Source organism: Numenius arquata, chromosome Z (genome assembly GCF_964106895.1).
Source record: "Numenius arquata chromosome Z, bNumArq3.hap1.1, whole genome shotgun sequence".
Classification (NCBI taxonomy): Eukaryota; Metazoa; Chordata; class Aves; order Charadriiformes; family Scolopacidae; genus Numenius; species Numenius arquata.
In genome coordinates this window covers 40527301-40540471 of record NC_133616.1, presented here as the reverse complement: position 1 = coordinate 40540471, position 13171 = coordinate 40527301, and the positions used below count along the sequence as shown (strand labels likewise).

General features: G+C 37.6%; 1 protein-coding gene across 1 annotated transcript in view; it reads right to left on the bottom strand.

The window, feature by feature from the left end:
- TRPM3 (transient receptor potential cation channel subfamily M member 3) overlaps positions 1-13171 on the bottom strand; it is a 276125-nt gene that overhangs the window by 75736 nt on the left and 187218 nt on the right. Inside the window, exon 8 of the mRNA XM_074166020.1 lies at positions 8242-8365. Coding sequence (XP_074022121.1) covers positions 8242-8365 — 124 coding nt within the window. The remainder of the gene's footprint in view (positions 1-8241; positions 8366-13171) is intronic.

Below are 13171 nucleotides of genomic sequence, written 5' to 3'. Positions count from 1 at the left end.
GCTATTTTTCCCAGAAAGCACTCCTCTTCTGACAGAGGAGCAGGCAGCCATGCCACGGACTGAAAGAGCTGGAATCAACTTCTGTGTGTCTCTGACCTTCTGAGTAAGACCTGTCTGTGTACCGTTTGAGCTTTGTGACATTTAGAGTCACAGTTGCCTCTGGCCTGCATGTGGGTGGGTGTCCCCATACAAGTCATATCAGCTCATTCTGGGAAACTAAGCACTGGCAGAATATCACAGTCTTAGACAGCTTTACTCTTGAATAAATAGGATCCTTTTGGCACCTAACCTTGGATCTGCAATGTGTCTGCTCTCCTACTAAACTAGCAATCCTGGGTAGGACAATTTCTGTAAAAACCAGCCAAGAAAAGTAATGTCATTCTGGGCTTTTAGTGAGATAATTTAACCTGTAACCTATCTCTTGCTCTCAGATACTAAGCAATGTAAAACTGAATTGTTTTTTCAAGGCAAAGTTTAATAAAAAAGCCACGAGTGATGTAAAAAGCTCATAACTGGGATGGATAGACCTAATATTTTGTTACTTAAGAGAAAAAGAATTCAGTTTGATTATTCCCCCTTCTGTATATACTGAAAAATTATGTCTTGTAAGTCATTGCCCTAAACAATATTGTCTGCAGAACTCACATGCACAGATAAGGCTTCTAATCATAACTGAAAATACTGACCTTAGAAGGAATTATGGTGAGTTAGTTGGGTGGCTAACGGTATTAAAGTAGTGGACTCTCGCTCCTTCTTAAACTTCAATTTCTAGTTTTGCTTTTTTACATATTTTCAAGTAGTCTGAAAGTACACGGATAGCCAGGCTGGTTTGCTATAGAGGATGCAGACGTATGCCTATTCTGTATTTGGGTTGACAACAATGCCATGATAACACAGAGAAATCAAGCAGCAAAAATAGCCACAAACCATTAGTTTCCTAGCTGGTTTGCTGGTGAGTCCAAGTAGGTAGTATTTGGAAAAGACAGCTCACTTAGTGTAAGATATTCCTACAGGACAGTAAATTTGCAGTTATTGCTGCATCTATACAGAACCTGCATCTCACAGTGAGCTCCTCACCTATGACTAAGATATTCTAGCAGTAATGAATGGGTCTCCATGCCCCATCTGAAGCCACAGAAAGAGTAATTATATTTTCTAAGAAAGGCAAAAGAAACTACAACTCCCCGGAGACAACAGAGCCAGAGAGTAAGAAAGGCTTCTGAACAGTATTGTGGAGTTTATAAAATGCATTGAACCCTTCCAATTCCCTGATTGCAAAAATTGGTCTATACTTGCTGTGTCACACAGTACTGTTTTGCCTTCACTATTGCCTTCACTATTTGCCTTCACTATTCACATTATACAGGCAGGGCTGTATAATGATTCAGGATGCATTTCCCAGAATTACTTGTTAACAGTGTAAATGGGGTAATGGATATTTTCACAAGCTTATATTTTTAAAGGGAAAAGAAACATTCTAAATTCAAGTTCTGCAGCTGCATTTTTAATCACAGAACACATAGGAAGAGGTTTGTAAAACCTAGGTCACTCCATCTGTGATAACTGTGCAGGCAGTATGCACCAAACAAACCAGAAAATATCTACTTACTGAATGTAAGTAATAAAAGGAATATTGGTCTTTGAAGACTTGTGCTGAAGATGGCACAGGAGAGGTTCAGGATGAACGAAATTACTGCCTAAATTGCACACACTTGCTTCAGCAGTAGGTCTGACATTCTTGTGCTTTCTGTCAGCAGAAGCCCTACCTCATCTGACAGCATCTGAAAAACAGCTGGTGGGATCAAAAGCTTTTCAAGGCTTCAGTGTAATACAACAGCTGCCTTTGTCTTTTTTTTTTTTTTTCTTTTTTTCTTTTTTTTTGTATATAGCTGCTTTGCTCGTGGAGCTTGTTCTCTGAATTACTGAAATAAAACCCCCAGTCCTAGGATTAGACTTGTTCTCTGTGGAGTCAATGGCAAAGCCCAGCTAACTTCATCTGACTTCTTGGCAGCTGAAAAAACAAAATATGTTTTTATCTCTTTAACAAAAAGAAATCAAATGAGGTTTGCAGAATTTAAAACTACCTTTTAATCATCATTTTAATACTTACTCACCGAGGTAGGGCCTAGGTAGTAGACTAATCCTATTGATTTTCACTGACTGGATAGGAGATTTAACCTTCATCGAAACTGGGAGAGTCGCTACCATCACTGGCATCTCCCTTTGGACACAGAGGCTAATTAGCATCAGTACACTTTACAGTGGAAATCTCACAGGGTGTTTCCATGGGAGAGACAAGAGTTTTTTCAGCATCCAGCAGGCCAATAGCTACCTAATGCTTTCCTGCACCAGATCTCTACTGCCAAATTACACACTGTTCACAGCAACTATACTCCTGTAGGAACTACAGTTGATTTTTACCGTTTGAGAACTCACCAATCTCTCTTTCGTCTCCTCTGTAAAAAAGATCCCATCAGCATTAAAAAATTTTAGCTGAAATAATTTATTTGTTTATGAAGCCAAATTTCTTAAAAAAAATAGACCTGAATGAAATTTTTAACCTTTAGGAAGGGCCAAAAGAAATAAAGTAAATTCTTGTAAATTCTTAAAAGTCCATCTGATTTAGCTAATATTTAATTCAGAACATATCTATGCGTATGCTAATAAACAGTTGCAGATGGTGTTTAATTAGCATACTAATTTACTAAGCCTGCATGTCCAGCTGAAAAGCACAATGTTTTTTTTGCAGCCAGTATATGGTCAGGTCAAGCTCTTTCCAGTACAAACTCTTCCAGAATCTCGGACAGGTTTGCTCCAGCCATTTCAGTCAGACAAAACTGAAACCACTGAAGATGAATAGGTTTTATTCGTAGTCCAAATAGAAAAGAAACTGCTAAATCACTCAACAGCTTCCCAGTACTTCAGGTAACTAACCAATGAGCTGAGTCAAAGCTCTGCATTAGTAGGATAATACTGGGGTATGAAGGCCTTGCAACCCAGCTTGCTCGTGCACTGTGCATTTCTGGACAATTTGGATCCTTCTCTGTTGGAAGGAAAACCACAATAAATAGCAAGCACCTTTGTGATGCAGGTTGTCCTGATCTCAGACCTTTCAGCATGACAGCTGCTTTGTTTAATCTGACAGCACCAGACTTTCAAGTTTGTCATGAAGTCATCTGGAATGACCCGTTACCGTATATATACATTCAGCAACACGATGCAGAAGTAAGGTTTACGCTATCCCCAAGCAGCCATTACGTTCATCACAGTGACTGTACACTGAGGTACAGGAGTAACAGAGAAAAGGAGAGGCAAGTAAAAAATATTGATTACTGACTGACATGAGATAGCGATGGGATTTTGTTATTTCTCTTTTAGCAAGAAACTACTTAAATTGTGTCCGTTGTCTCTATGTGGAAATGAGTTCCAGGAATTCATGGATGCGCACAAACCTATGCCCATTCTGCATACTGTTTTTGTAAAGTGGTGGTAGGTTATGACACTATCAGTTTGCTTAATGTAGTAACTGAACCGTCAAATATTCAAGCAAACAAATTTAGCAGAAGGGGGTCATGGTAGTAATAAGAAAACAAACTTAACCAGCAGGCGGTACACAGTCTTTACTGCTGATGTTAATATGCCATTTTTTCATTACTAAGGTACTAAGATTGGACCTATCCTGATTCACAGCAAATGCCTTTTCTATTAAATGAATATAAGATTAGGTCTATTCACTCTCAAAGCATTATTTTGGAAGCGTAAGTTTTATGACAAATGTGTGTCACTGCAACAAGGTTGTTTTCAGGGGGACAGACCTTTCCGGCTTGCAAAGTGGCCTTTCCCTGTGCCTGGCCCAGGAAGTTCCACAGATGGACCCACACAGCTTGTTGGAAAGCACATTCTGGCTTCTGAGACATTCACATTGTGATTTGTCAACAAAGCACTCCAGCAACAAGCCAGTCGAAGCTGCAAAATGATTAAATACTCCTAAGAGAATGGAGCAACCTGTGTTTTTCAGAAAACTCGAACACCAGAATTACTGTCTTTAAAGGCAAATTATAAGGTTAATTTAATTACTGAGACAGAAATAAATACTTCTTTGCACAGCTGGAAACAAGTTTCTGAACGGTAACCCAACACAATGTGTTTTCAGGGACTATCTGAAGTGAACTCTCCTAGCCTGCTATCTGAGGGATTCCCTTCCATGCTGCCACTTGACTCTGGGTCTGAGCTGAGGCTCCAGTGGGAAATATCCCTGACAGAAAGTGCCCTCACCTGCTTTATGTATTCTGAGATCAGCAGTGTAACCACAATAGCATAAAAGATCAAAAAATACCCCTGAAAACTCTCTCATTCTGCTTATATATAGATATATATGTTGTTTTGGGTTTTTTTAATTTATGGAATTTCATCTTATTGTAGCTTTGAACTAGTTGATATGGAATACAAATATCCTAAGCAAAAAATTCTACCCTTCCCTTCCATTCCATGGTGGTTTTTTTTTGTTTGTTTAGTTTGCTTTTTTTTTTTAGTGGCAGGCAATGTATCATCAAATCAGCTGTTTTAGTTTCTCATGAGCTGGATGCTGGAAATGGGAACATGTAAAAAAAATTCATGGTGCTTTTTGAAAAAAAGTGTGGACTGGAGTTTACAATACTGCCTGCTGCCCACTTAGGTTTGGTGAGCCTTCATGCTCCAATTTTAGGAACTTACCATAAAGTTTTTTTAAGAATTTAATGTAAATATGACAGTAGAGAATCTCCATAAATTATATTAAAAACACCCTCCTACCTTTGCAATCTACAGTTATATATACTGACCCGTATAGTCTACTTTATTTTAAATAGATTTTTATACCATAGACCTCATTAAGCACCTTGGTCTAAATAAATTTCTGAATATAGACTCTGATGCTTGCAGTATCAACACAGCTAACTTTATGATAACTTTAACAGAAAATACTCATTAAATTGAGAAGTGAAATTTGCTCTGTCTTGCAAACCTAACAGACTTAGATTTCTCCTCTGCTATGGCCTCATCTTATTATCCAGCTTGTGTATTCATATTTTATTCAATAAATGAACCTACACTTTATTAAAAAATGTGACATTGAATGTCATAATAATGATGCTCCCTGGGCTTACAATTCAGAGACCATTCTTTAAGAGTGAAGTTCCAAATGTCAGAACTTGAAAAATCTGACGTTCTGTGAAGGGGGTAATTTTTGTTATGATTATGTTTTTTCCCTGGCCACCACACTTATCTCAAGTTCATAAAAGAGATGCTAGTCTTTTTACACATTCTAAGTAGATAGGGTAGGAAAAATTATTTCAAAGACGGCTTTTTGTTCCTTTCCAAAGATTAACTTGCATTTATTTTCTCTCTGCACATCTGTGATTCATCTGTATTTGTGTACTTTACTATACGAGCATCTTCCTGCCTGTACTCTGTTTGCGTTTAATTGTGTAGCGGCACACTGTAACATGACAAGCCGCTCCTGCACTGTCTGCTCTGCTCCCTCTGCTTTGTGGCTGCTCAGCAGCCACAAAGTTAGGCAGGTAGGCACACTGACCATTAACTTAGGGAAAATAACCATGATCAATTTAGTTGCTGCTGAGCTCTCTGAGACAATCTTTTGCATTTTCCTTTTATTGTTTCTTTAGGAAGAGAGAAGATCATGCTAATGATGAAGTAAATTCATGAAGCAGTGTTTTGTCTTATGCACAACCAAATCAAAAGGTCAAGACTGAGGACAGACAAGAGCCGGGACAGATGTGGAAATATGGCTTTTTAGAACCATTGAAGTCACCACTCACTCCTGGGAATCCTTCACAGCTCCAAGGTCATCCATCTTCTCTGGCAATGCTATCTTCATCATTATGAGTATCATTTTTCTTTTACATTCATATATAAGGTTATGAGTCTTAGAGGATACCATTAGCCGAGCAACCACACCTCAGACGTAAAATTTTGCTAGCATAGCACTGTTAAAATTAATGTTCTGAGTACAACTGAGGTACTACAGAGAGACATTTGTTTTAATGTATTCCCTTTACATATGGTTGGGTTAGTGGTATAAATTCAAATTCAGAACACCTAATTTTGGGCAAACCATTTCCTGGCTAATAGCTCTTCACAAGATGCATAGGTAAAGAATGTCAGTGGTGACAGAGGTTACATGTCTGCAAACAAACGTAACAAATGCATAACCTTGCTTGGAATAAAAATCTTGATGTGAATACTGCAGAGAAAAACTTCACAGTTAACTTTGCTGTAGCAGAGTTTGTTCAAAGCCTGACAACCAGTTCTGGAGTTAGATGTCTGGAACAATCCAGAATTGCATTTTTCCAGTCTTGTTAACTCAATGTCTGCCTCTACTTTCTATTCTTCCTTTCTTCCTACCTTCCTGCCTTTCCTCCTTTCTGCCTTCCTGCCTCCTTGCCTCCCTGCCTCCTTTGCTCCCTCCCTTTTCCTCTCCCTCTCTCTCTCCTTTTCTTCCTCATTCCTTTCTTCCATCTTCTCCTATTAAGTATGTTTTTTATGTTTGCATGCAGAACACTAGTTCACAGTTAGGTCCTATATGTACATATTATTGTTATTATTATTATTACATTATCAGAAATGGGCATAAAAGAATTATGCTGTTTCCCTAAGGAGGTTTTCTCTGCTAATCATTGATAAGAAATGTTACAGCAAATTCAACATTAAGGTAGAATGATGCACATATGTACTACACTTGTAAAGCAAACTCAAGTGCCATGGAGGTCATGGCATATCTTGACAATTATAAATGGATAAGAAAAGTATTTCTGTAGCACAATCATATTTTTCTAAGAGTCTTTAATGCAAAGGAGATTCTGGAGGGGGGAAAAATGAAAAAGAAAGAAAAAAGAACTATCTTCATGTAGTTTACCCAGGGAAGGTATGACTAGTCTATACCTTATGGGCTGCACTGACTGCTTGTGAATAGCTAGAGGATGTTTAAAGTCTGCGATACAGTTTGAATTCTGATTGTACGAGGAAGAAGGTGGCAGGGACTGCTCTATGTCCAGCTCCACCAATGATGTACATTGCAACAGCATAGTGGAGCTGCATGCTGCTGTCATGTCTTCCCCAAGAAGTTGTCCTTGGGATCCTCTCCTCTCTGCCATTGTCCAAGATATATGCCAGCTGATTGTGGTACTTGTAAACGGTTAGTTATGCATGAGGAAGGCTGGCCACTTTTTCGTGGATGCATGAACAGCTGGTTACTGAACAGAATGCTGCACTTTTGAACCATGTAAAGAAGTATCTTCTATTTTGCAAAGCTCTGTTTAGAAGGGCAGCCTTTTGTTTTTAACACTTCCTGACCATTTTCCCCCATTCCTCTCCAGTGGCATTAATTACCATATGCCATATTTTCAACCAAAATTAAAAAGCACTGCAGAGGGTGAAGTCACAAAAAAACTTGAACAGTTTCAGAAAGTGAAACTTCTATAAAACAACTGAGTCGATCTTTGCTCTTGAGTGTTACTCTACACAAAATGTAGCAGGAGGCTGTGACATGAACTGAAAATAAAGCTTAGAAGAAAGATTAAGCTGCAAAATGGAAGTGTGTCTACTCAGGCAGTTTGTAAGAAATAAAAAACCCTGGAATGGAATCCTAAGTTTTTTACAATGTAATTCAAAAATGCTTCTGCAAAAGCAGCTTCACGGAGCTCCCAGAAATTGTTGAAAGATCTTGTGTTCTTCAAGAAAGTGTAAGTATGTGTTAAAGTATGTCTTCCCGCTGCAGAATAGGAGCCTTGGAGACAAGCTATTTTCTTTTCTTGTCACGCATCTTTATAATAAAATAATAGCCCTAGTGATACTTGTGCAAGTCCACAGCATCTTTAAAATATGATCCCAGTGATAAACAATTATGCCTCCTTCTGAGGTTTTCAGTAGTTGAATGATGTAGAATTTTAATCACTATATGCCTGAGGATGACTGAAAAGCAGTAATATCCATACTCTACTAGCTGGATTTTTTCCTGCCAAAGGAAATGTAGAGGAATTTACAAAGCGAATAGATCTGTTGGATTAATCACTTCAAATGAGAAAGTATAGATTAAAACAAACAAAAGTCAGCATGATATAATATCCTTTTAGAGTTTGGATCACAGTGATCAGATTTGTGAAATCCTTTAACAGGCACTTGAAAGACTTGAAAAACAATGCATTGAGCTCTTTCTTTGCCTCTAAGAATAAAGTGTGAACCTACCAGCTCCTTCTTTTTCATGCATTCCATGAGGATAATGAAGAGGTGCTGTGCCTGGGTTCGGGTGTATGTGAAAGTCTTCTGTATGGTAACTAGCAACTGGTCCCTCAAAGACTCGTTGATAAGTCTGAAATTCAAAAAGAAAAAATAAAGTGGAAAAACATAAGGCAACATTGCAACTTCAGCCAAGGGTCAAACAAATAAGAGTTAGACAACAGGTCACTGTGGATTGTTCTGGACAGGTTTGAAGGACAGGGATTGATGAAACCATCAGAGACAAATTGGAAAACAGTGATCTAGAAAAACACATTTATCATGTTGGGGTCCCTCAATTCCAAAGTTTTTATTTAAGTTCCCACATATTGCATGACAGAAGGTCATTCAAACTATCAGCTCTGCGGGATTTCCTAGCAAAAACAAGAATGACAATGACAGTTTGGATTTGAGAGAAACCAACACTTCTGGGTGAACCGAAGACCCCTTTCTATTAGTGAATTAGCATAATTCGACTCCTAGTTCACTTTATGAAAGTAGAAGCATTTGTGTTGTCAGTGTTTTTGATTTTAGCTTGAATATCCCAACAGTTTCAACTCACCTTATTGACGCTGCACAGGATCAGGTAAGAAAACAAACAAAAAAATTTCCTTGCTCCCAAGTTGACTCGAAGAAACCATTTTGCTTTTGTCCATGCTGACCTTCTGGTTTAAAGAGTAACCATTTTTTATATTCATCATCAGTGCTAATGTTAGTGCTTGCAAAAAGTGGCCCAACAGCAGCAATAAGTAGTAACATTACATTGAATGTTACTGCTTGAAACCTCCCCATTTGTATGAAAAAGCCTATTCCTCAGGACTGTTCTGGGTGAAACATTGCTCTTGTTAATGTCTCACAAAATAGCAGGCTCTAATTTAGAACATGTATCCTTTGATGTGTGAAAGCTTCTACACTATAGCAGTTTTCTCACTTAAAAATTACAACAGAGTGTTTCGAATTTGCTGAGTCAGAATATTTTACAGGATAAGTCATTGTCAAACACGTGCGGGAATGAAAATCAGAGAATCTTCAAGACTTATATTTTGTCACAGAAGATAAACAAAGATTTAGCCCTGCAGCAACCACAAGGAATTATCAGAAGCAGCACAGTATCTAAAATCTTTTTGTTAGTTTATGGCAGCTGCTTTGGGAGAACAATGACCAAACCCCTGTTTATTTCATGCTATTGGTAAAAGTTGCCTGGACTTTTCTGCAGCAGGGAAGCCCAAATGAGACTGCAGGATATTCATTACACAATTGAACTTCAAATATGATTTAATTATCTACTCTTTATACCTACACCAACCATAATGTTAGAAGAGACAATGAATGGGAGTGGGAAAGAGGTATAGAGATGCGTAGGAGAATATGGCGTGGCATATGGAATGTATATATTCTCTAGTCTCTAAATTTGACTTTGTAAATATCCCTGTTGAGTAGGACTTCCACTTCACAAAGAAGCCTGTAAGGCGCATGTTAATGTGTTTGGATTAAAATGAGTTTACATGGGGTTTTAGACCACACTGTGGATCACTGTTCTTTCTGTGCCTGGCTCCTCCTGTTGTCTTCTATTTTATTATGGACTTCTCTTGAATGGAGAGTCTACCTCTGCACTTCCTCTTTCCACTGAGGCCCCAGACGTGCTTTTCCCTGGGATACTGGAGAGGTGACAACACTGCATTTACTGCTCACTCACTACGTAAGCACTCCTTCCCAGCAGCGTGACCTGCTTCCCTCACAACAAAGCAACATACGACTAGTTAAAAACTCCAGCTCTCTTGGTGGGCAGCAATGAGAGCTGACAGCAGAGGACTTTTTCTGGAGGGGAGGTCTAAGAAAAATAACCTGACCTCCTGTATAGAAGTAAGAATATTGAAAGCATGAAACATGACACAAGATGTCAGAGCACAGGTAGAAATGTAGATTCAGTCCATGTTAAAGAGAGTCAGAAGGGCTGAGACCCTAAAAAGCACTAACATACTTTGAGTACAGATTAGTGTGTCATGTAAGATATAAATTCTGAAGGCCCTTTTTTAGGGTCTTTAAAAAAAAGTTGGAAATTTGGTTTAGTCAAGAAGGCTGCTCTTAACAAAATGGTGCAGAAGGAAGCTATCACTGTAAATATAAGTGGTTCAGAACTATGCAGTTTTTCAGGCTAAGAAAGAAAAAAGGGGTTAATCACTAAGAACCAGTTTCCTAAAAATATCAACTGGAGAAGCTAAAAAGAGATTTAAATAAAGGTCTAATTTCTTTTGGAAGTGATATATGAAAGTGAAATATATGAAAAAGTATAAAAAGTATATGAAAAAATACATAGTTGGAAGAATCTGAAATTAGAGAACTTCAGAAAACATTTCCAAAGGTCCTGGGATGAAAACTATCCTCTTTTCTCATTGTAGTTTAATTTTCCTTAAAAAAAGATTAGAATCCAAACCTGAAATTTCATTTCAGAAATAGCTGTCTCTCAGGCTAACACACACAGATAGCAGGAGAAGTTTTCTTTCATAAGCATTGACTGAAAGCAGAATTACATCCTGAGGCTTTGTAGGCAGCTGTCACTTTCCTTTCCTGAATTAGAGCTTTCAGAAACTGTATCCTGTCATAACTTTAAACTGCAGGTAAAGCAAACTCTGTGTGAAAGGTATGGAGTTGTTTTATTTAAAAAGTGTCAAGAAGTGGTTCCCTAACTACGGGGGTACACATCTGTCAAAGTACCAGTGTTCAGAAACTTCTTGTCATCATTTGATGTATGCAGTTTTCTAGCCTTACAAAGTACTTTTTTTTTAACAACTCATTGATCTGCAGTTCTACAGCAAGCCTGGTCAATGTCTTTGTGAGATGAAAAACTTGAAGTGATTGTAATCAGAAATAGAAACAATAATAGCAAGCTTTCTCATGAAGTAATCATAGCTGAGTTAAGTTTTGTGTAAACTGAAATCAGTCGTATTAAGACTATATTGCATTTACTCCTTAGGAACCTATAAACGTTAGAAGGTATCAGATAAAAGTTCCCGATTGTGACACCCAGCTGGGACAAATACAAACTGTGCCAGGCTATTAAAGGCTAAATCCGTGATGCATACACTGAACCTAATCTGTGTAAAACAAGTAACTTCACAGACCACTGCGAGTGAAGTAACTGGGACTTGCAGGTGGGGTGATGATTTATCTACTATGCAAAGGCAACCACATTTGTTACACATACAACTTTAGCAGATATTTTTTAAAATCACAAACTCTGAATTTTAGATTCAGGGGAAAAGAGATGGTTCCTTGAGTTTTGTTAGGTTAGAGGTTAGAAGTATACCTAGAATACAGGTACCAATAAAGTCCTGTTTGGGGCATTTTGATGGCACGATTCCCTGAATTTCACATAATTTGCCATAGAAGTAATACTGCAGATAACTTGCACCTGCCTAAACAGAATGTCCTACAAAAGGGCAATGTGACCTGTTTTCTTTCATTCCCCACATAGTTCAAATCTGTTCTTTTATTGCTTAAACACCTAAGATAAGCCCATTTTCCTAAAAGTCTAGGTATCCCAACTTTTTTCTTTTTTTGAGAGGACCTGTATTGCTGATGAAATTTAGATACTTACTATAAAAAAAATCTGGCATTTAAACTAGAACCACCTACATTTAGTTTCAGGAAAAAAAATCTACTCATAATTGTTGCTATGAGTAATTTTTCTTTTTTTTTTTAAACAAGATGCCAACATCAGTTGTGATGCATCAGACTCTCAGAACTGACCTGTATGGCCTTATCACAGGAAAAAAGGAAGAAGGATGTCTTGGATCCATCAGGGAAGGCCACTTAAAAACACTGAAGTGTCAAACTAACTAAAGTGACATTCAATTTCTGTCCAAAATATACTGGAGGACTAAGCAGCAAAGCAGAACTCCCTTCATTGCTTTGGCCAATGCAGAAGAGATAGATGACAAAATTTTGGCATCCTCCCTCCTTAGAAAGAAATTTTTTTTGAAGTCATGCCTAATATTTGAGGAGGTAATAGACATTCCACTCAATAACATTACAATCTTTCAGCCTCATGGCATATGATTTTGTAGTCAACATTGGAGACGATTTGAAAGATCTGGCCCATAGCCAGCTCCCTAAATTATTTAATCTTTTTTCTTTTTAGTTCTTTTTAGTACTGGAGTCATAAAGAGATTTAATGATTATGCTCTCACTCAATTTCAAAATGCAAGTTAATTATATGTTTTTTTCAAACTTATTGTTACCAAAATTCTTTGAAAATCTCTAAATTAAACACTTGATTCAATGAACGGCATGCAATCTATTTCTAACTTTTCATTTGTGAATTCTTTTTTTTTTTTTTTGTAATTATTCTTTATATTCAGGATAAAGAAAACATATCTGTAAAATATCAGTGTGATGTGAAAACTATTCCCTGCCCTCCTTTACGGAGAGCTTAGGGGACTTTCTGTTTTAATTATGATTTGCACATTAGACAATCACACCATATGTAAGAAACATGACCAGAGGCTCTGCTGATATTTTCTTGCATTGGAATTACAAATAAGACACAGTTGGGCAACTCTGTGTGACTGACTGCATTTCTCATACCTTTTAAATCCATGCATTTTCACAGTATTGCTATGAGAAGAGGCAGAAAATAAATGTAATTATTCCTTGATTCTATTCAAACAGGGATTAATTCTGGGCGCTTTTATAAGGAATCAGATTTACTTGCAGCTCTTCACTGGTAATTGTTCTACACCATTTTTCCCTAACTACGTTTATTAAATGGTTGCCCCTTCACCAGAGAGATGCTTGTATTTCAACAAAGAAATGACCTTATTCTATCCAGCTTTTGATTAGCAAAATGCTTTGTTACAAGAGAAAAGTAACGATATAAAAGTATGCAATATGAAAACAA